Raw genomic sequence first — 24,400 nt, forward strand, 5'->3', positions numbered from 1 at the left:
CCATCTTGTTGTCCACTTCGGACCTGCCTAGAGGAAAGTGAAAACACTAATATTAGCTTGGTCGCCAGGCCCACCTGCTGCACATGTGGGACCCACCTGCACGTGTGCATCTCACCCGCACCATCCGTCCATTGTTGGACGTGGGGCCATCATGATGGCGTGCCCCATCCAGGGCCATCCATCCGCTGGATGTCCAGTGCCCCTGGACGAAGAGAAATGCTAATGTCATCTTGATCGGGTGGACCACCAAGTGGCACCACCCTGATGTATGTGTTTTTCCACATCGTCCAGACCCTGGACATTGGGGCCCTACTGTAATGTATGGGTTTCATCCTCACCGTCCAACTGCTGGATGGTGGGACCCCACCTCGATGTATGTATTCTTAATCCAAGTCGTCCAGCTGTCTGGACGTGGTCGTGGACCCCACCTATGATGTACATGCTTAATCTAAGCCGTCCAACTGTAGGGACATGGTCGTGGACCCCACCTATGATGTACGTGCTTAATCCAAGCCATCCGGCTGTCTGGACATGATCATGGACCCCACCTATGATGTGCATGTTTAATCCAAGCCGTCCAGCTGTCTGGACATGACTGTGGACCCCACCTATGATGTATGTGTTTAATCCAAGCCGTCCACATGCTTTATTGATGTCAGCAAGTTTTGTGGGTTTGATCGTGAGGTATGTGTTTCATCCTAACCGTCCATCCGCATGGGGACCACCATGATATGTGTTGTATTCCACACCGTCCATTAGGTTGGGACGATGAGGACCCCAAATGATGTAAGTGTTTTATCTGCACCGCTCATCTGTGTAGGACGCACCTGATATATGCATTTCATGCACTGTCTAGTACGTGGACGGTGGGTCCCGCAATGATGTAAATGTTGTATCCAAACCGTCCAAGTAGGATAGTGGGATCCACTATTATGTATGTATTATACCTACACCATCCAGCTGGGACGGTGCTGACCCACCTGATGTTTGGGTTTCATCCATGCTGTCCAAATCACGAACGTGGGGCCCACCATGATGTTTTATCTACACCGTCCAATGGAAGGACGTGGGACCACGTGATCTATGTGTTATATCTAGGCCATCCATCCATGTAGCCCATGTGATGCGGCCCATTATGATGTATTTGGAGCTTATGTGATGCGGCCCATTATGATGTATTTAGAGCCCATGTGATGGAGCCCATGTGATGTGGCCCATTATGATGTATTTGGAGCCCATGTGATGCGGCCCATTGTAATGTATTTGGAGCCCATGTGATACAGCCTATTATGATGTATTTGAAACCCATGTGATGTGGCTTATTATGATGTATTTGAAGCCCATGTGATGCGGCCCATTGTGATGTATAAGAGGCCCATGTGATGAGCACCATTGTGATGTATATGAGGCCCGTTTATGAGGTCCATTGTGATGTATATGAGGCCCGTTTATGAGGCCCATTATGATGTATATGACACCCATGTAATGAGGCCCATTATGATATATGTGAGACCCATTGTGATGTATGAGACCCATTGCGATGTGAGAGGCCCACCATGATATATGTGTTAGATACACATTGTTCATCCATCTTTCTAGATATTTAAAGGGCCGAGGGCCCCGCTGTGACTCAGAGTCTAATCCCAAGTGAACCACATACTAGGAGATTATGGTGGTTAAATGTCCACCGTTGTAAACATCCTTAGGGCCCATTGTTAAGCCCATTACCACCCCACCCCTTTTGGGCTAACCCAAACCGTTGGGCCTTCATTAATGTTAATGATTCCCATCTCACCTCATTGGGCTATCTAAAACCATTGGGCCCACATTGATGTAGTGATTTTCACCTTACCTTATTGAGCTATCACAAACCGTTGGGCCCCCATTTGAAAATAATGCTTTCCACCATACCCTATATGACCACCCAAGCCTTGGCGCCCATCTTGTGTTCATACCGGGCCTTCCATAGGGAATGTGTCCCACCTAGATGCATGCGTTTGTCCAAGCTTAGTAACCCAAACCTGAGGCCCACTTAGATGATGAGTAGGACCGTTTGTAGGGTTACATAGTCCTAGATGTGTGGATCCTACCAAGGCCCACCTTGTATTTGTATTGGGCCCTCATAGGAAAGCCCGATTGTTCATGATAAAGGGAGTGAGGAAGCCCACTTGTCGTACACCTACTTCACTAACCCCGTGAGATGTATCCTACCTTGTAATCGATTGTTAGGACCTCGTGTTATGTATGTATTATCCACATTGTCCATTTACCTTCTTAGGGAGAGTGTGAGGCCTACATAGTATTAGGTTTGGTATATCCACTATGTAAAACCTATCTCGATGTATGGACTACACCCGTCATCCCCGTCTTGGATCATGCAGAGCCTTGGAAGGCTAATGTAAGACAGCGCATGAGCTCCTATAGTTGTCGAAGCACGTCGTTCAGTTTACACTCTTAGTATGTGACATGCCTGTGATGGTCGATTGTGGATTATTGTTATCTGCCTTATTAGATAATCATGCCTATGTACTTTATTACGTCATGATACATGCCCATGCGCATAATTTGTATGCTTGTTATGATTGATCATAACATATGTCAATGGGTTGGTTATTTATGAAACACCCTGAGAGGCGGAGTTGCCCCGCATGAGCACGCGGTACACGCAGGTTTGATGCATGATTGGATAGTATGGCTCATACATCTCGCATCTTAGGTCATATGATCATAGAGTGCCCTCGCGACATCAGGGCTGTGGCTTCTACAGGCATATATTGTGGTTTGCCAGCTGAGATACCAGAAATGTTTAGTTCGAGCATCTGGGCACGTTAGTTGTCGGTGGGTGAAAATCCCTAAACCTCCATGGCTAGGAGATGCTCCAACGTCTAAACCGAGTGGATACATGAGCGCACGAGTGCCGAATAGCAGTAGGCCATGTTTCTTACTGTGTTGTAGTCAGTTGGAAGGGGGTGTGGCCTTATTCGCCTGAGTGAAGGGGTTATAAGCTAGGATAAGTTTGAACAGCTCGTAAATGGGTCCACTATCGATGTGTCAGGTAGGTTTTGGCAGAGTACTGGTCAGGTGGGTAGTGAGGTCTCTTCCACTCATTGGGTTATGCAGCTAGGGAGGCGGCAACCAGTGTGGAGTGTACTAAACCCCGGTGATATCCTAGAGATATACGGTACTGATATTGTGACGCCCCGTCACTGTTACACACGTGGGCGGTCGCTGATGTGGGCAGAGCCTAAGTGCCTGGGCGAGCTACCAGTAGTTGGCAGGATATTGTACCGGCAGGATACTGTGCATACAGTGAGGCGAAACCTTGTCCCACATTGAAAGCGTTGTGGTGGTCATATGTGAACTTACTGAGAAGGAGTTGTGAACTCAGCACTTGTCTCATTCATTCATTCACTCACTATCCACTCGGGCTAGTGGTGCACAACCAAATCATTATGTATATCTTTACAATGGCCAGGATTTCGATTGGGCACGTGACCAACCTGAGATTAGGAGTTTACCACATTGAGTGTGGCTATCCAAATTTAGGTATGGGACTGGTTTGGATAGAAGTCATTTGTGATAGACCCCACAGCTTGCGATACTATGTACCATCATCCCGACTTCACATTCCATCTTGGTCATTTTTCTTTCACACCACATATTGCATTGCATCCACAACAGATTGCATTTGGTTTACTATGTTTCTGTATTGTCTAGCCTGAATAAGGTTGATGGTATTATGGACTCACTAGGATCTGCATATTTCATTACTTCCGCATATGGCATTTTGGGTTGTTCTGCAATTATATGGCCTAGACGAGGCTGACGGTATTTGTGGCTCATCAAGAATTGCATATTATATTGCATCCTCGGTATCTGATTTTTGGCTCATTATGACTCCACAATGCATAGCCGATCTGCATTGCATACTCTGATATTGAATGACTTATAAACTTGCCAGTATTCCGCTTACGTTAATATTTGTGTTCTTGGTACTTATCTTGTGCACACACTTAGACCACCCTCTAAGATTTCTATAAGCTTATGCATGACCGTTGCGTGCAGGTGACGTTAGGTCACAGTAGCATTGAGGCAAGAGCTTGTGAGAGATCACTTTGGAGATTTTATTATTTATATATTTCCCTTTCAGCATTATACTCAAATGTTTATATTAGTGGATATGTGGTGTTAATGTTGTCGTTTGTGACTTGGTTATGCTTGTGGTTATGCTCCTTTTAAAAAAATCACAATAAAAGCCCTCCTTGTAGGATCCCAATATTGAAATCTAGCATATGGGCGCTGGAAGTCGAGAATGGGGTACTACGAAGGCTGTCAGCGCCGGATTCGGCGATCGGGAATTCTGTGAGCCCGGTTTCTGAGTTTGGGACATGACAATATACACCGTGATGGGTCCCACGAATGGCCCCCACTCCCCGCCCAAGAAGGCTGCAGGACTCTGGACGTTGGGTACAATGCCCACAACCCATTTTTTAAGGGATTTTTTCATACGACAGCTCACCTTTTTGGCTATAGACAGAAAACCTCCTACTTTCAAACTATTTCCCAGAACCCGTTCACCTATTTCGAAAACGTTTGGCAACCACTCACACAAGCAGATGCTTGACAAATGCAGCTGTTAACTATTGAAAGGTCAATTTCACTCCTGGTTGATCACAGATATAACTATTTCATGCCCTCCCTTGGTTTTACTTTTGCAAAATAATAGTACTATGATTTTTGTAATCTATCCTCTCTTTACATCCATTTTAACAGGAAATTTTAGGGCTTAAGCCCAAAAAAGAAGCACATCCAAATGCCCAAGTGGGCCACAACACAGGAAATAATATAAATTGAACGTCTATTGTTGAAAATTTCTCGGGGTTTACGTAAGTTTTGGATCAATATGATATTTGTGTTTTCCCTTCATTCATATCTACATGATCTTATGAACATGTTAGATGACAAATAAACATCACTGTGAACCCTAGAAAGGTTTCAATGGTGGAAATTATTATTCCCATTGTTTTCGGTGGTATGGTCCACTTGACCTTTGGATATAATTCAATTTTGGTTTCAACCATTAAAATGAGCCGGGAAAAACGAATGGACAGTGTGGGTAGACCACGTACATTCACAGTGGGCCTAATAGAGTTTACTTAGTACAATAAGAATGTATTGAGTAACTCAGTACACAATTCGATTTCAGACATATGAGGATAAGTGGGGTCCACATGAACATCTGTCTCTGCATGAAGACAGGTGCGGTATGCATGAACATTGTTAATTGTATGGACGTCTCTTTTAAACTAACATCCAGCAATCACATGGCAGTGATGGATCTAGACTGTCAAAATCACACCGATCACACGTATTTAGCTATGAATTTTTCTACTTTAATTATTTTTTAGGCCACCCAACGGACGGACAAGATTGATTTATCAGTGTTGTACTTGGCTTAGTGCTCATCCATGCTAATACCATGATTCAGACAGACTCGAATTACAATGTACAAGAGAGCACCAACCTCCGTGTTATATTGAGGTGGCAAAGTTATCTGCGCCCCAAATTTCTTAGGGCCATTGTGTGGCCATTTTGAGCTCCAGATCTGCCTCATTTTTTAGGGCATGCCTCAAAATGAGCTGGAAAAACAGATGGATGGAGTGGATTTCTCGCAAACATCAAGGTGGGTTAGATCATTAACGTCTATCAATGGCAAGCGAGAGATTTGATGGACATTTTACGTTTAGATGGGGAGGGGTGCTCGACCTAAATAGGGCCCATCATGATGTATGTAACAAATCCAATCCATCTTATCTATTTTGCCACCTCATTTAGGATATGGATCCAAAAAATGAGGCCAATCTAAAGCTCAAGTGGGCCAAACGAACATAAAAAATTGAGAATTAAACACCCATCATTAAAATATTTGTCAAGCCATGGGAAATTATTATTTTTACTAATCCACCATATCCATATGTTTTTCAGCTCATTATATGGCTTGTGCCCAAAGATGAGGCCAATACCAAGCTCCAGTGGGCCACACAACAGATTAAGTCCAGAGGTTGTTCGACCAAATCGGGCCCACAATGAATGATGTTTGTAACCAATCCACTCCGTCCATCTATTCTGACAATTCATATTAGGGCATGGGACAAAAACGAGATTGATCAAGTGCTCACGTAGGTCACCCGAACATGAAACAGTGGAGATTAAAAGCTTACAGTTAAAACACTCATTAAGCCACAGGATGTTTGCGACAAATCCACCCCGACCATCTGTTTTTTCAGCTCATTTTATGCCATGGACCAAAAAATGAGGCCAATACCAAGCCCTAGTGGGCCAACTGATAGGAAACAATGGGAATTGAATGTCCACCATTGAAGAATATTAGGGCCATTATAGGTCCCACTTTGCACTTTGGATCTGGCGTATTTTTAGGCTTTTGCACTAAAATGAGTTGGTAAGATAGATGGACAGGATGTATTTTTTACAAATAACAAGGTGGGCCCTATGTACGGTCGGGGATTAAGGTGGCACGCCCATGAAGGCAGTGAGGGGAGATTGCAAAGTGCGGTAAAGAGGGGGCAATTCTGTCAATACGAAAAGACACAAATCCATTCACACAGTAAACTAAAGGCAAGTGATTTAATCTCCAGTGGTAGACTCCCGGAAGTTTCAACACTTGGTCAAGGGTTCGAGTACCCATAGGTGGAGAAATTCCACTACTGCGTGAGTGAGTGGGTAGAGCTGTACACGAGCAAAGTAAGCTCGGTTACTCGCTCGACTCGACTCGGAATTACTCAACTCGTCTCGACTCGGCATGAGTTTGAGCCAAGCACGAGCATGAATTTGATACTCATTTTGATTACGAGTAGAGTACGAGCCGGGCAATACTCGACTCGTGTGCTCAACTCGTACTCAACTCGGTACTCGACTTGTACTATGTGGTGTTGATTTATTATTATTAGTTTTTTGTAAAAATTGTTAATATATTTCAGAAATTGATATCATATATTGCTAATATATGTCAGAAATTGTTAATATCTGTTAATATAGCTAATATATGTTAATATAGAAATTGTTAATATGTTAATATAGAAATTGTTAACATGTTAATATATGTTAATATAGCTAATATATGTTAAAATTGTTAATATATGCTAATACAGCTAATATATGTTAAATTTGCTGCTCGAAAACCCTGCTCCAATGGGGCTAAAATTCGGAATCGGACTCGAACTCGACTTAAAAACTCGGACTCGACTTGGCTCGATTTCTGCTCATACTCAGCTTGTACTCGTACGAGTAAAGCACGAGCAGGAATCCATGCTCGATGCCCGAGCAGTGCCGAGTACAAGTAGGACTCGGGTAGTGCGAGCCGAGCATGAGCTGGGCAATACTCGGCTCAGCTCGACTCGTGTATAGCTTTATGTGTGGGGTGTGTGTGCGCGTGTAAATAAAAAAAATCAGAAAAAAAGTGATTTAATCTCTAATGGTGAAAGCTATGAGCAGATTCTTGGAAATTGTTTAGAAGTGGGAGGTTTTCGGTCCATAACCAAAAAGGCAGGCGATCATATGGGAAAATTCCATAAATTTTATTTACGCCATCTAGGTGGTGCCCATTTGGATGATCCAATCCGTCCACCAAATTGGCCAGCTCGAGAGGGGTCAAATTGGCCTGAGTTGGGCTAGTTTGGATGAACAATGCCATCACGGTTGGCCTTGGAAGATTTCAACAGCACACCTTAATCCTTGCAGTGCGGCCCACTCGAGACTTAGATCTTCCTCATTTTTTGACCCATGGCCAAAAATGGTCTAGAGAAATAGGTGGACGGCGTGGATTAAACATATATATCAAGGTGAGGTCCACGGGTGGGGACACCCCCACCCCCACCCCACGTCCGCATGACTGAGGTGAGGGGGTGTTCCTCACCTCATCGTCCCCTATAGTGTGGTCTACCTGATGGTTGAATTGACCCCATTTTTGGGCTCAGTGGTTAAAATGACTTGGGTAAAGTAGTGGATGGTGTGGATCTAAGGAAAAAAATTAAGGTGGGTCCTTCTAGTGGAAACCCACCCCAACTCTCCCATGCAAAGTGTCATTAATGCAGGGCTTCCCAGCCCCTTGCACCTCGCAGTGCGGCCCACTAGAGATGTGGATCAGCTTTAATTTTGGGCTCTATAGATAAAATGAGTTGGTCGAACAGATGGATGGAAGGGCCCACAAGTGGGGAACCACTCCTCCCACTATCTAAGGTGCGTATGGACGCTGGATAATTCTAGCGTCTCACACTGTGAACATCCAACATCTTGACCATAACATGCAATTTTTCTTTAAAGAGACACGTAGGTGGGATTTGCGTGAGAGATCTACATCGTCCACGAGGTGGGCCAACATATGGTGTGTCCGAAGAACCTCAAACCAAACTAAAATTTATGTATTTCCTTCGTCAAAATGAGTGTGATCTAATGAATATGTTAGATGCAAAGTAAACATCATGGTGGGCCACATAAGGTGGTCCATGCTGTGACAACATGTGGGGCACGCTTTCCAATAGCATGGCCCACTTATGAGCCCCACAACACTAAAATCTTAAAGGAAAAGGAGGAAATAAAGGTAAGGAAAGAAACACAAGGTAAGAAATCCAGTTATCAAGGTGGGCCCCCGCCACTATGGGGTCCACCATACACTCCATACATGATCAAGGTAGGTCCCACCATTGTGGGCCCACTAAAATAGAAAAATCACAAAGAAATGGAGGGTCTTGATCCACACATGCACTTATAATGAAGGATGAACCACTATAACAATTCAGTCTTTTTGCGACAAGTCAACTCGTTGCAAAAAACTCCAAACTCATCGCTAAAAATTTTTAGTGACGAGTGTTGCTCGTCACCATGTTTGTTGCAAATATAGCGTCATAAATTCTATTTAGCGATGAAAACGGTAACCCGTCGCCAATAACTCAATTATTTGCGACGACCTAATAACTTGTCGTAAAATACAATTAATTAGCGACGAATTGACACGTCACCATTACATATCGTGAAACGTTGCTAAATATGAGAGTCATCGTGAATAAAGACGTGTTACGACAAGTCCTCATCGTCGCTAACAAAACTAAATTTGTCACAAAAAGGTTTTTGTGGCGAGTGTTGCTTGTCGCCGATTTTGTTGCAAATAAAAATTATTTGCGACAACTTAATACATCGTCGCTAAATAATGCTTATTTATGATGAGTTCACATGTTTCCATTGCATATCAAAAAACGTCGCTAAAAATGAGACTCATCGCGAATAAAGACGTGTTGCGACGAGTCCTCGTCGTCGGTAACAAACTTAAATTTGTCACAAAATTTTTTTTACGATGAGTGTTGCTTGTCGTCAATTTTGTTGCAAATAATAATTATTTGTGACGACTTAATATATCGTCGCTAAATAAAGCTGATTTGCGATGAGTTTACATATCGCCATTGCATATCATAAAACGTTGCTAAATATGAGACTCGTCGCGAATAAAAACGTGTTGCGATGAGTCTTCATCGTCGCTAATTAACTTACACTTGTCGCAAAAGTTTTTTGCGATGAGTATTACATGTCACCAATTTTGTTGCAAATACTAACTATTTTCGATGACTTAATAAATTTTCACTAAATATAACTTATTTACGACAAGTTTACACGTCACCATTACATATCATAAAACATCGCTAAACATAAAACTCGTCGCGAATAAAGACGTATTGAGACGAGTCCACTTATTACTAAAGAAAGCATAAAATCGTCGCAAAAGCCTTTGTGGCGATGAGTGTTGATCGTCGTCAATTATATCGCAAATACGATGTCACAAATTCTATTTAGTGACAAAAACAACAAGTCGTCGCTAATGATTTAATTATTTGTCACAACCTAACAACTTGTCATAAAATATTAGCAATGAGCTAACATGTCACCATTACATATCACAAAATGACATCAAATTTTTTTATTTGAACTAACTTAATCAAACAAAATAACCTGTATTAATCAATATTCATCATCATCCATTAAAATATAAAAATAATTTAGTTAAATTAAAATTAAATTTATAATTATCCAAAACATAAAAAAGTACACATGTCCAAATTATCCAATAAAAATGAATTAAAAAAAAAAAAGAAATGTGCGCCGTCAATAATGTGGTGGGGCCTGAGAAGATAACACCAATTTGTAGAAAAATCTGCAAAATTATTAAAAAATACTATTAGTGACTATTTTATACTACTTGCATAATTTAAATATGACATTCACTGAATTTGATTTGAATATTTTTCAATTATCTTTTAGATGTGCATTTCATTTACTGTTTCTACTTTATTTTACTTCAACTGTGTTAAAATAACCAACATATACTGATAGGAAGAATTCTTTTCCAGCATTGGCCGTGTTAATTGTCATGTGTCAGTTTTTCCTGTGTTATGTTATTGCCAATTGTCATGTGTATTTTTCAAGAATTAAACACAAACCAGTGTGTTATTATGATATGAATTTGGTTTCTGATGCTTGTTTTGTAGCAACTATTGATTTCTTCTTGAAATCTGGAGTTTTTCACCAATGGTTATCGCTACCTCATTCAGATTCTTCTTGCTGCCGTTGTTGCTCTGATGTATTTGTCAGGCAAAATCAACAAATTAGGTAAAGTTTCTTGTACTATATCAGTGACCCTAAAAAATATACCTATTGGCCGATAGAGACTTTCAATTCCAACAAGTGGTACCATGGCTGGGTGATCTAGAATACTTTATCTGTTGTATGTTGTCATGCATTGACTATTCCCCAAATCAGTGATCCATAAGACAATCTTATGCTTTCAATTTGTGGCCAAATAGATGGACGATTAGAGAGAGAGAGAAAGAGAGAGAGAGAGAGAGAGAGTCTTTCAATTTTCACCGCCAAATAGATGGAGGTGCCTACATCGACCCATCGTAGCCATGTTGATTTAGATAAGGCTATGAGGAGGGCCGAGCAGGCAGAGGCAACGTCGGCTAAGCTGCGAGAGATGATAAATGATATGAAGACATGATAGGCTCAGTTGGAGGAAATGTTGCATGCCCTCATGTCAAGTAAGCTTCACATTATCAAGATTTATGTATATGTTTGGGTAATGGATTTTTTTACAAACAAATATCATAGTTTTGCTTTTAGTCGTTCAAATAGCTATGTAATTCAATCACCACCCTATATGACCTTATGGAAGCAAGAAGTAAACCACCCTATATGGCCTTATGGAAGCAGTAAGCACACATCATCTCTTTGTAAAAGAATTTAGAAACAAACCTGAAAGCTAACCCTAAAGCTTGAATTGAAGCAATTGATTATATATATAATTGCAGATGAAAACCTCTGCTTTCCCAAACAGCTCACTAACTCTACCTTAATAGATTCCTCAATCTATGGTATCTCATCAGCCAGCTACATCTGTGAAAATCTCCACTCTGCCAAACAACTCACTAACTCTGCCTGTTTTTTTTCTTCTAATTGCAATTGTATTCTGTGAAGAAGATTTGGATAAGGCTTAGATGATGATGGTGATTTTAAATTTTTGTATAAGGCTTAGATGATTATAGCGATTTTAAATGTTGTTGTTGTTGTTAGGTGGGCCACACCATTTCGATGAGTTGGATGCTATATGCATACCACATTGGGCGGTTCTATATTATTTTCTATGATGTGGCCCATCTAATGAGTGTGGTCCTAGTTTCTTTTATCTAGGTACAAATCATGATGGGCCATATCTTTTGGATAGATTGGATGTCATACATACTCCATGTGGGCCCACAACAGTTGGGTCCCACCACTATCAGTGGTGAATTGGTGATATTGGTATCATGTGAGTGTTTTCCTATATGTATGCATGTATGTATCTATGTATTTATGTAACACCCAGTACCTCTAGTACATGGGTGTTACCTCTTAAACATACGTTTATGGAAACCAAGATCGATTAACTACACGACCTGAACTTAACATGTGCAGGATGAGACTTCTAGTCAACATTGAGGCCATCCATTAGAGTCTATAGGAGCTGAAATGAACCCTACATCAGTAAGGACGGTAAGCTTAACTAAACACTTCAAGTTAAAGCCATTATAAATCGCCTGATCGAAGGATATTGGCACAACGCACTCACAATCGACTCTTGAGGGTTAGTTGTGGCCAACCAAACCCTCATCGTGACCTAAAACCCCAATTAATCGTTAAAACCAAATTTCAAACTAATCCAACCCTTGGATCAGGGCGTATTGACTAATGAGGGATTGAGACATGTGATATGGCCCACCTGGGCCTCACATCTACCCCAAATTGGGCCAGGGCCCCTGTATAAGGCTCTCAAGGTGAATGGATGGTGTGAATTGGTTACCAGCATCACAGTGGACCTCGCACAAGGTGTGAGTGCACCTAAAGCAACCGTGCACTGGATGCGTCAAGCTGGTCAAACCAGCTTTGAGCGCACCCCTTCACAAAAAGTAGGATTTCTCTCATCCTTTTCAAGAATTTAAACTGATGAACTTTGGCCTCTAAAGTGGCCCACCTTGGCCACTATCTGGAAGATCCAAACTATCCATCTTGTTCATAGGGCTCAGCGGACCAAAACCGTATAGTCTTTCGGGCCCATTCATAAGGATGAGGAAGAGCGAACGGAGCCGTTCGGAAGCCTTCATGCGGCTGGGATCCAAGATGATGGACCCATCTGCGACCATTTGGGTGATGCGTGATCATGCTGATCAAGCCATCCTAGCCATCCATCAGCCTTTGGAAGACCATTTTCACCCACTACCAAAAATGGCCAAACAAGGTTGCACGAAGAAAAGGAGAAAAGGACTTTTCCACTTTGGGTAATGTTTGCTGTCATGCCCCTAGCCGTTCCTTAGGCCACGTGGAGCGATCTCAGCCATTCCGTTGAGGCGGTACGAGTTAGTGGAAGAGAAATACTCCATCTCATGAGATCATGGCGAGAATCCAACATTCTCATGAGATGAATTGAAACTGACATTTGGGGTCCAAAAAGTGATCAGAGGTCCCATCTGGTCCATTCAAATAGGCCGGATCATATCGAAATACATGGGATAGTGATCTGCTATTAAAGGGTAGATCATCTTCCCTGATAACCCACCAGAATATGATCATGAGATGGGCCCCACCATGCTTAAAAATTTACTTTTCTGATAGATCAAAGCGCTAGCAACCCATCCTTAGGATCGAATTGGCCCCATGAATGGCCGCCCTTCAATCATGACTGTTGCAAGGGCCGTTTTTCTTCCTACCGTTGATGACCTTTCTCTCTCTCCTATAAAAGGGGCACTATTGCCTTGGGATCCGCACCATTGAGAGAGAAAGGAGAAAATAGAGAGAGAAAGGAAAGAGAGAGAGAGAGAGAGGAGAGAGAGACCAGCGAGTGAGTCTGCGGCCACTTAACTCGACTCAGCCTATCTCCAGCTCGACTCAGTCAAGTTTGGTTGCTATTCCACCGAGTTCCGAGATTAGGAACCCGTTTGGTATAAGCCGAACACCTGTTCAGCCATTTCCCTTCAATCCTTACTACCATGATAACCTAGGAGTGGACGTTCGCAGGGGCGCTCATTGTAGCTGCTACTGAGTCAAGCTAACTCAGATTACGTCAAAACTGGCTGGGTAATGAGCTACCTTTTCTCATTTTTCTTTCGCCTATTGACACACCAACATGAGAGGCATGATGTGAGCTAAATCCAGCCTCCATCGGGCCATGGAGTCTAGCTGAAATCAGGCCAAACAATGGCCGTATTTCGGGCTAAAATTATGCCAAACAATGACCGTGTTTCAGGCCAAACAATGACCGTATTTTGGGTTGAAACCAAGCCAAACAATGGCTGTGTTTTGGACCAAAATAGAGGCCAGGAAGCAGCTCATTTCCAGACCGAAACCAAGCCAAGAAATGCCCGCGTTTTGGGTCGGAACCATGGCATAAATCAAACCTCTGGTGGGCTGTAAATGGGTCATGTTAGGGACCAAAAATAGCCCTCAAACAAGGCTTAGATATGAACTAGAAATAGGTCTTAAACTGAGCTCTATAATGAACTGAAATTAGGTTTCAGATTGGGCCGAAACCAGGCTTTCATCAGGCCTTAGTTCGAGCAAGAAACGACCAATTAATGAACCATGCAAGGGACCCAAGACACGGCTTCTAAATGGGCTAGAGCAACACCCTTACATGGGCCACGAGCTAGGCTAAAACCAGCCCAGATCTGGACTAAGAACAACCACTGAGCCTGGGCTAAAAACTAGCCCAGGACTAGTCCGAATGTAGTACCTAGCTGGCACTACAAGAAAAGACACTTTTATCGATGAAAAGTTTCGTCTGCAATTTCGTTGCTAAAAGACCGAGGGGAAAAACTTTACCAATGAAAAAAAAAATTCGTTAGCAAAGATAAGACTTTTGCCGATGAATTGTTTTCATAGGTGAAAGCTTTTACCAATGTTTTACTTCGTAGGCAAAAATATTGACAAATCTTTTTACCCACGATTATTTTCGTAGCTAAAAAGATTTACAAAACTTTTACCTACGAAGTTTTTCGTATGTGAAAACTTTTACTTACGAATATTTATGTAGATAAAAATATTTATAAAATTTTTACCTATGAATTTTTTCGCAGTAAAAATCATTACAAAACTTTTCCCTGCAAATACTTTCTTAGCTAAAAATATATTTACAAAACTTTCGCCTACGAAATTTTTCGTATGTAAAAACTTTTAAAAATATTTATAAAACTTTTACCTACGAATTGTTGCGTAGGTAAAAATCATTACAAAACTTTTCCCAATGAATACTTGCGTAGTTAGAAATATATTTATAGAACTTTTGCCTGCGAATATTTTCGTAGCTAAAAATATTTATAAAACTTTTACCCAACTTTCGTAGCTAAAAATACATACCTACTTTTAGGGTTTACCTACGAAAAGTTTCGAAGGTAAAAAAAAACCTGGATTATACTTTTACCTACGAAAAAAATCGTTGGTAAAAGTGTCTGATTTTACAAATGTCTATTTTAGAAATGCTCCATCAACAATGAGATCCACAATCTGGATGGTGTGTATAGCTGTAAATCAATCTGACATGTAAGGTGGATGAGTCACTGCCAATTTTTAAATGGTGCCCAAAAAAAAAAAAAAAACAAATAGATGCAATAACTCTATTGAATTTACCATTTTATCCTAAAAAGTGAATTGTCTATCAGTGGAAGGAGAGTAATAAATATGAATTCCCTTTCTATTTTCAAATCAAGTGGAGAAGGAAAATGAAAAAAAAAAAAAAGGAGGAAAAGTTGGGAGAGAAAAGTACAGAAAGAGAAGAGGGGAGTCTAACAACATAGAAAATCTACTACACAAGAAAGAAATACATCCACAACAGTCCTTGAAAATTCTGATTCAAGCTAAATTGTTGGATGTAGCTCGATGAGGCTGTTACCTGGCTCTGGTTTCTGAACTCCTCTGTTTCTCATTGCCTCTCTCACTCTTGTCACTTTGTTCCATTGGCTAGCACTTGCAAACATGTTCGCTAGAAGAACATAATCCCCACTTTGAAAGAAGCGAATCCAACCGTCTGCAGATCAAACTATGTATGAAGAAGTTGGACAAAGCAAAAACTTTCAAGGAAAGAAATCAGAAAAGAAAACAAATAGAAGAGAACTGATGTAGTGTACAAACCTCAACTATTTAAGAGCTAATGTTGACTTTTCACATCTATATAAAGGGTGGGAAAATTTTTAAGGAAATTGTCAATGATGATGCTTAGAAATTTCTCATGTAGGTGTTCTATTAGGCGTTAATTGTTTGACTTCTTTGGTTAGTCGGAAAGAACCCAGGCAGGTTCCACTACAAGAAAAGGAAGCTTTAGCCTCGGTTCAAAACCATGGCTAAAAAGGTTAAAAACTGAGGCTAAAACCTTTAGCCTCAGTTTTGCCTCAGTTATCTAAACCGAGGTTGAAACCCTCGTAGCTGAAGGCTTTAGCCTCAGTTTTAGCAACCGAGGCTAAAATGACTTTTATAGCCTCTGTTCTTCAAGTGAGGCTAAAAGAATCTTTTTAGCTTCAGTTTTCTCGAAATGAGGCTAAATCAAAATTTTAACCTCCATTGTTTCCACTGAGACTAATCCAAATTTAGCCTCAGTTGCCTCCAACCGAAGCTAAAACTATTTTTAATCTCAGTTCTCAACAACCGAGGCTAAAGCCTTTAGCCACGAGAGTTGTAGTCTCAGTTTATGTAACCGAGGCAAAACCGAGACTAAAGATGGATTTAGCCTCTTTTGGCATCAACCGAGGCTAAATTCAGTTTTTGACCTCATTTCTCTATCAACCAAAGCTAACAATATCATAATCAACAAATGATTGAACCTGTGCATATTTCACCCATTTAACATTCATCATGACAACAATCAGCACAATATCAACAAAACAATTAATGGTCTATTTAAAGTTTCCAAAACAAAATACAAATGCACATGAATTGCCACATAGCCTTCCACATGAATTGTTTCAGTGGGGTCCCCTTCTAGCTCCTTTCTTTGCAACCGTTGCCTTTCAGCCTCTCCTTTGACAAGCTCCCCCTAAAAGAAATGGAAAGTAAAAGCTACTTAGAAAACTTTTAAGTGAATTAAAGCTAATGCAGGAAACGTTCTGAATATATCCCAGTAACCATTGATGAGCTGACCTTGTTTTCCAATACATTTACGGTATATTCTAGCTCTTCCACAGACTTCTCTAACAGCTTCACCTCCTCCTCTTCAGCACAGTTCTTCCTTGCCTCAGCCATCTGAGATCGAAAGGGAAAACATTGAGAATCAAACATGACACAAGTAGGGGAAAAAAATCAAAAATAAGGTAATGATAAAAAGAATTAGCAAGCACCTGTCGAACTTCTGTAGCAATTGCTTCATTTTCTTCAGCAACAGCTTGTGCCATTTCTAGCTGCTCTTTCAAGACAAGTAGCTCAGCATCAAGGCAATCCCTTCCCTTAGTAACTTCATTCAGATCACTCTTCAAACCTTCAAGGTTATGATTCATTTGCCCAAGTGAATCACTCATTTCAATAAGTTCTCAAATAGGATTCCTTCCAAATGTCAAATCGATTAAGCATTTTATCAGATTCCAAAAGGAATTCTGATGTAATTGAGCTCATAGCAAGAGTCTCTTGCCAATTGCAAAGCAGAGATGATGGCGGCGATTCTCTGACCCTTTTTTCTACACAGTGTCCCCAAGGGCCATGGCCATCAAACACACCACAGAACATCATGTCTTCTTGGCATCCGAATTCCTACAACCCATATAGAACCCACATTTTAAAAACAAATACATAAGAATTGAGCTCTCAGCAATTGAAAAATTCATTCGTACTCATCAAACAACTAAAAATCGCTCTCATTTCTTCCTATACAGATCTCCATGCTGAAACTAAAACTTAAAACATTTAAACCTGTGTGGAATTAAAATAGCTTTGAAAGTAAGGAGACAACGAAATAAACTTAAAATATTTAAACAATGCATGGAATTAAACATATAAACCTATGTAGAATTAAAATAGCTTTGAAAGTAAGGAGACAATTGAAAAACTTAAAATATTTAAACAATCCATGGAATTAACTAGCTTTCATAAGAAAAACATCTTGGCAAGGAACTACATGATACACGACCTGAGGATGGGCCTTGACATTTGGTGATCCACACTGTTGATCTGATGATTCCAATGCTGGATGGGCCACACCCAAAAATCACCCCAATGGGACAATCCTAACGGATTAGTTTGCTTCTATGGGTGTGTGTGTGTGTGTGTGTGTGTGTGTGTGTGTGAGAGAGAGAGAGAGAGAGAGAGAGAGAGAGAGAGAGAGACCGGCAGTGAAAGAATGACATTCACTGCGTCGTACAATCTGTTTGCATCGATTGGTTCACCAACAGTTTTTGATGGAATCTGCGACAACAAGAGAAGCCTGCACAAGCAGAAAGGCCATGCACCTTTAGAAATGTGAAGCCTGCACAAGAGTGAAGCATGCACCTAATCAATCAGATACACAAGAGTGTGTTTAATTACCTTTAAACCTTCTGCAGTGCAATTTGATATGGGCCATCTATGATCTCTAGTTGACAAAGGCCATGCACCTTTAGAAATGTGACAATACCAGAAACTAAGATCACCAGGGCAGTCTTCCAAAACCTTCAAAAACAAAGTGGAACAGGTCATAGGAAAAAGTAGGGGAGGACCATGGTCAAGATATCCAAAAACAACTTGATTTGAAAAAATTTACTGAGAGAGTAGAAAACTACTGCTCCCAAAGTAATATAATGAAACCTGAGAATTCTTTATGTACTCATGCGCTTTCTTAAGAGTTGGACCAAATTCCTCAAGAAGGCTAGTTGAGATTCTTGCCTGAACAGTGAAAGCAGTGTCCCATAATTGACTGCCATTATAACCCTGCAGTTAACCACAATCAATAAGTGAGTTTTGAATCGAATGTCCTCTGGAAAAAAAAAGGTTATGCCGATGACCACTTATGCACTGAACTAGAAATGGTTTTAGATTTTGAACACCTGTGAGAAACCCAGATTCAATTGACATGGACAAAAACAAAGACAAAATGCCACTACATAAATGTAAAGGTGGTTTATTTTATTTCCAGACCTGCATTTTCATGCCATCTTCTGCAAGCCACAAATAGTCAAAAATCCTTGGCAGGTGCAACTTGAATGGCTCAGAATTTGGATCTTCGACCCAGCAGCAAAGCATGTGTAAGACCTGCTTATCATAAGATGGACAAAACCAATGGACAGAAAAATAGATGATGGGTTCCGCTAATGCCTGTTCTTATTCATCAAAGGAATAAATTTTGGAACATTACAAGAAGATCCAACCAATATGTTTGCAATGGCAAGATTCCTACAATATGCTTGAATTAATTACTTTCTAGTAGGGGAATTTTTTTGGCTGATGTTACAAATATAAAAATTCCAGAAGCCGTATGAAATTATCAAGTCTACTGTTGAATTGGTGAAAGTTCACCAAGTTGATTTAATAAATAATAATAATAAGGCCACCATACCCACCAAAATGAAGAAATAAACAAAATCTCTTCAAGGAGGTTAAAGAAGTGAAACAGCCAACAAATATTATTTTTTCTTGTAACTGATAATTTATTTAAAAAGGCGGCAAAGCCACAAAAGAATACAGCAAGAAAACAAAATCACAAAGAAGATCAATCAAAGCCTGAGAGATTGCAATCTCTAAAGCTTTGAGGACACAGCCGCCCACACAATAACAAGAGATCTCGCATTTCAGAAAACTGGCTTCGCATTACTGGAAGCATCTTTCAAACATCTATGACTGATGTTATTGATAATATCGGCGATGCCAGATATTGGCTCTACCAAATAGAAAGCTCAAATTTTCGATTGGACCTATTTTTTCATAGATGGTTTTGATATGCCATTGATCAGATGGTTAAATTCATCCCATCAGTATGATCTTTACATGGTAGCTCATGAAACCTCCACTAGAGCTAATGGACTGCCTAGATTGAACTGTATTACTGAAGAGATAGTTCTATATTCCATAAAACAACAACTCTAAATATGGATTTTTAATCCAAGGAAGTTATCAAACACTTGACATGTATGTATGCAGTACGTGTACAATATCTAGGCCTTTCATCAGTAACACATCATAATGGATGGGGCATCCCAAAAATCTAACTATTTCAGGCTCCAATCTTTAGAATGAATAACCACAGTGCAAGAGTCCATACACCTCCAGTCTGGCACAACTATTAAAGGAATAAACACGGACCTTAATTCCAGCCGACAATTGTTGACTCCAATAGCAGTATCCTGTAAAAAGATATAGACTAACAACAACAAATCAATGTGTATTTACCTCAAGCTGCTGAATGATCCAAACCTTGCCACGTGCAATTTGATCACGATGCACCAAAATAGGAAACGGGTGTGCTGCACTCCAATTAGTTTCCTCTGTTTTCATGTTGAGAAAATGGCGGATCTTTGTTCACAAATTGCTGGAACAGGAGCACCGACCATATGCTCCAAAAAAGGGGCAAATTCCATCTTCTATTCCAAGCTGGGAATGTTTGGATAGCTGGAATCTTGTCAAATTCATTGGAAATGGAAACTGGTTTCACCTGATGTGACAGCCTCGCATGTTTGAATTCTATGGAATCCTTTGGAACAAGTGAGAGGTTTCCATCATAGAAGGCCATTTCCAAGAGCACTTGTGAGAGTTTTGTATCATTTCAAAACATTCAATACATGGACAATTGCAGCAGTGCTGATTATAGCAGAAATGAAGATGATGTCATAATTGAGATTGATTGGCAGTTTGGCATGGACTGAGATTTGAGTGTTTCCTTTCATTTGTTTGAGCTTTTAGCTTTAGAATTTGGAAGTTAGAAGGCCCAAAAACATGTTCATATCCTGTTTTTCCAAACAACAAGGATTAAAAACAATCTTGATAACCAAGAATCATGACCTCTAATACATAATTACAATTAACTAAAATGAGATGAACTCATTTTTAGGAGAGTCCCTAACCCTAGATTTATAAGATTGGCATGCTTTTATGACTTGTGAATCTACAGAGTGAAGGAAAAAACAATAACTGATGTAAACCTGTGCTATCTGCGTAATATTGTAAAAACTAACACATGGTCCAACTCATTAAACATGGAAAGATGTGAATGGGGCCCAACCCAAACTTGCAAAATGTGGCAAATGCATGAGATCTACATTGCTTATTATATGGCACATGCCCCCACAATGCATTTGCTTTGGTCCAAAAGTCAAGGCAGGTTTGCTCATACACACCAAATGTGGATTGATGGCCATTTTATCTTAATCTGACACCATTTGTTCACTTGTGGCCCACCTGATGAACAAACTGACCTGATTCTCAGCCCAGGAGAGGCATGATGCAGCCCACCTAATGAATGGTTGGATCTCGCTTGCAAGTGAGGCTGGTCCAAATGCGTATCCGATTAGCTGGGCACTTGCTCAAAACTTCTTAACAGCCTCAAGTGATTATATTTCTGATCACCAACCTAGAATTCATCTGTGGGAGTCTGTCAAAAGGGCGAACAATCCACAGCAATTCATCCACGAACTCCGCCGCACCAATGGTGGATCTGAAGCAATCTACAGCCCTTTCAAATGCTCCAAAAATCAGATTTCATAGGCATCCAGATGCACTGCCCTTCCAAATGTTGACAAGTAACATGAGATGACAAATAAAAATGCAGCAGCTCCTCAGTGCTGGTAACAAACACCAACACTGAGAAAAAGCCTTTCCAATTCAATTCTCCGACAGAAACCTCTTTCAGAGAACAGCCCGGGATCTAGAAATGTGGGCCCACCAGTACATTTACCACCCAAACAGAAAACACTACTCAGTTCCATCAACTCATTTCATATTTCCATACAAAGTCCAGCATTTTTTAAGCACATTTCAGATTTTTCCTTCAAAACAAACGAAAATCACAAATTTCATTACCAGATCACATCAAATCCGCTCATTTCAGACCACAATACGAATCCAATCGTCCAGATCTCACTGCCAATAGAGACAGAAACCACCACAAATGAAACCAAATCCGTGCATTTCATGAAGAAAACGAATCTAAAACAGAAAATCCAATGGTAGTAGTAAATGTCAGAAAGAAGCATATACCTTTTTTTTCTTGAAGTTCTTGCAATGGCGCCTCTCAATCTAGCAACAAAGAGGGAAACCAGTAGTCCCAGATGCACCGAGACAAGTCAATGATGGAACTCCAATCGAGATGATAAAGGGTCCTCCGAGGTTTTTTGAGGTGATGAATCTGATAGAGAGAGAGAGAAAGAGATAGAGAGATTGGGGAACGAATAGAGAGAGGGAGGAAGATGAGAGAGCTGGAGCAAGATTGGGAGAGATAGCGTTAGGGAACAGAGTGCGCGCGCGTGAGAGAGAGAGAGAGAGAGAGAGAGAGATCAGAGATTTGGGGGGTTTTTTCTTTGGCGGGCATCTGTTTTGAGAGCGCGCCCAAATTTGGGTCGAGGTCTGGTATGGCCTGTGGGCCCCACCATGATGCATGTCAAACATCTACCCCATCAGTCAGATGCATCATCCCATGGTGGGCCCAAGGATTAAAAATCAATTCAATCTATGACTTGTGTGGGCCACACAGCATACAAAAGTTGAGAGGGTTTACTTTCCATTAAAACATTCATAATTATTTTTTGGGCCTACAGAGATGTGGTCCACAAATCCAGCCCATCCATTACGTGTGTGCCACTTGGATGAGAGGTACCAAGTTTCAGACGCATTCAAATTTCAAGTGGGGCCCACCAAGTGCTTTTATGTGTTTTAGGCATGTCTTCACATGATTTTAGATGGTATGGCCCACCGGAGTTCCGTATATGGCTGATTTTTGGAATATCCCATAATTTAAAGAGGACCCATCAAATGCATGGCGTTGATGTTTGACACACGTCATGGTGGGGCCCACACAGCTTGACCTCATGGGGACAGCATGGATTAAACACATACATCATGGTGTGCCCCACTTGAGATTTATATCCCGAAAAATGGATGAACAATGTGGGTTGATCCCGAATTTTCAGTAAATTTAAAACTCAAGTGGACTATGCCACACGAAACAGTGTGGAATAATGATTTCCACCGTTGATACCTTCGTTAGGCCCATAGTAATGTTTATTTGACATCCAAAATGTTCATGATATCACAAAGATATGAATGAAGAAAAAACACAAAAATATATGAATTATTGTGGGCTAACTACGATGACAGTGTAAAATCCACTCCGTCCATCATTTTCTCTAAATCATGATAAAATGAGATCTAAAAAATCAGATAGATCCATTGTTAAAGAAATGGAGAGAAGATAACACCATTTGTACCAAAGTAGCCCATGGGTGCAAGATCTAAGTTGTACATCAGGTGACTCTCACTGTGTAAGTCTCTGATTCCAGCCTACTACTCAAGTGGATCACATATTTGTCTTCCCCAACCTTCAAGTAGCCGCCCAAAACATATTAACTACAGAACCTTGCATCACCCATATGCCCCTAGTTACTTGAATCATAGTTTTTTTATTTTTTTTTCTCTTTTTTGTTGGAAGGTATAATCTCAACAAATGATTCAAGAAGACTTTAATGGCCTTGAAGCAGAGATTATAAACTCAGATCTTTTGGATCCTCAATGATCTTCACTAGAGTTTGCAAGAATGAAACCAAATCAACATCATATATAACACGATGATTTGCAATAACATTCACCTGCAGGCATTCACATTTTTGCCCAGATGAGTTTGTGGAAGGCGATTGGATGTTCCAGGCTTCCAAATAACTCACCAGGCAAAATGTTTCTCACTTGCACATCTGACTTTTCACACCAATCTGGCCATCCTTGGTAGCAACTATAGTTGGTTGGGATGCTCCAATGGCCATGATTGCACCTTGCAGAACAGTCCATTGCAAATTTGGCAGTCAGAATCTCAATTGAAGAGGGGATAATGTATTTGATTTAAAAAAAACTAAAACATAGAATCCCCTTGTTTTTTGTTTTTTTTTTTTTTTCTTTTCTCAAAGTGGGATTGTGTATTTGATTTACGTGGTGCAGCATCCAGGGAACTTCCTGAAGACACGAGAGTCAGGAAATTCAATTTTCACCCATGGCATAGAATTGCAAGCATTCCCTACACTTGTTAAAATTAAATGACACTAGCAGTGCCACCGGTCCTTGGGCCAAGACATGACCCTGACTGCTTATTGAGTGGACTGCTACTGAATTAGTTTAGTGGGTGTTTACACAAAATTATACTGATTAATGAAGAAATTTCATGATGCAACCAAATACACCATTATCCAAAAACAAACACCAATTGGATTATCCTAAATATCCATACTATGGGCTGAAAATGGATATTATGGGCCGAATTTGGGGAAATTAGGGATTCGTGATTTTCAGCTACCAAAATCTAATGTGGAATCTTGATCTAATGTAATTCGTTTCTTGGAAATAAATTCTTTACAGGTTTTCAAATGATCCCTTAGGGGTCGATTAGATGCCTGTAGGTTTGGATCTTCAGAGGTTGCTCAGGTGGCAGATCCTCGGGCAAAAGTCTATGCAATTCCTAAGGTGTTTAGATTCCCCTTTCCTCCCATATAGTATGGAGTTGTTTGAATAACCATGTGGGCCAATCATTTCTCTAGATAGATGATCAGAAATGTGAACTATGTGGGCCAATCATTTCTCTAGATATAATGAATCACACTTGCAAATTTTGCTCACATCAGCAACATCCAATCCACTCATTTTTTTGGTCACATGATATACC

General features: G+C 40.6%; 1 protein-coding gene across 8 annotated transcripts; it reads right to left on the reverse strand.

Moving 5' to 3' along the window:
* Window positions 1-16,330: 16,330 nt before the first annotated feature.
* LOC131238504 (kinesin-like protein KIN-12F) lies at window positions 16,331-19,381 on the reverse strand. 8 transcript variants are annotated; one of them, XM_058236214.1, is made up of 5 exons: window positions 19,344-19,381; window positions 17,720-17,798; window positions 16,920-17,325; window positions 16,723-16,824; window positions 16,331-16,618 (listed from the first exon to the last, which is right to left on the reverse strand). In XM_058236214.1, exons 3-5 carry the CDS (start codon window positions 17,094-17,096, stop codon window positions 16,448-16,450), a joined length of 450 nt encoding a protein of 149 aa, XP_058092197.1. In that variant the 5' UTR covers window positions 17,097-17,325; window positions 17,720-17,798; window positions 19,344-19,381; the 3' UTR covers window positions 16,331-16,447. The 8 variants fall into 8 exon arrangements, with proteins under 8 accessions (XP_058092197.1, XP_058092194.1, XP_058092198.1 ...); XM_058236211.1 differs by having other exon boundaries at window positions 17,702-17,798; XM_058236215.1 differs by lacking the exon at window positions 19,344-19,381 and adding an exon at window positions 18,685-19,145 and having other exon boundaries at window positions 16,723-16,815; window positions 17,702-17,817.
* Between the last annotated feature and the right edge of the window lie 5,019 nt (window positions 19,382-24,400).

This window comes from Magnolia sinica, chromosome 3, assembly GCF_029962835.1.
Source record: "Magnolia sinica isolate HGM2019 chromosome 3, MsV1, whole genome shotgun sequence".
In the NCBI taxonomy this organism is placed as follows: Eukaryota; Viridiplantae; Streptophyta; class Magnoliopsida; order Magnoliales; family Magnoliaceae; genus Magnolia; species Magnolia sinica.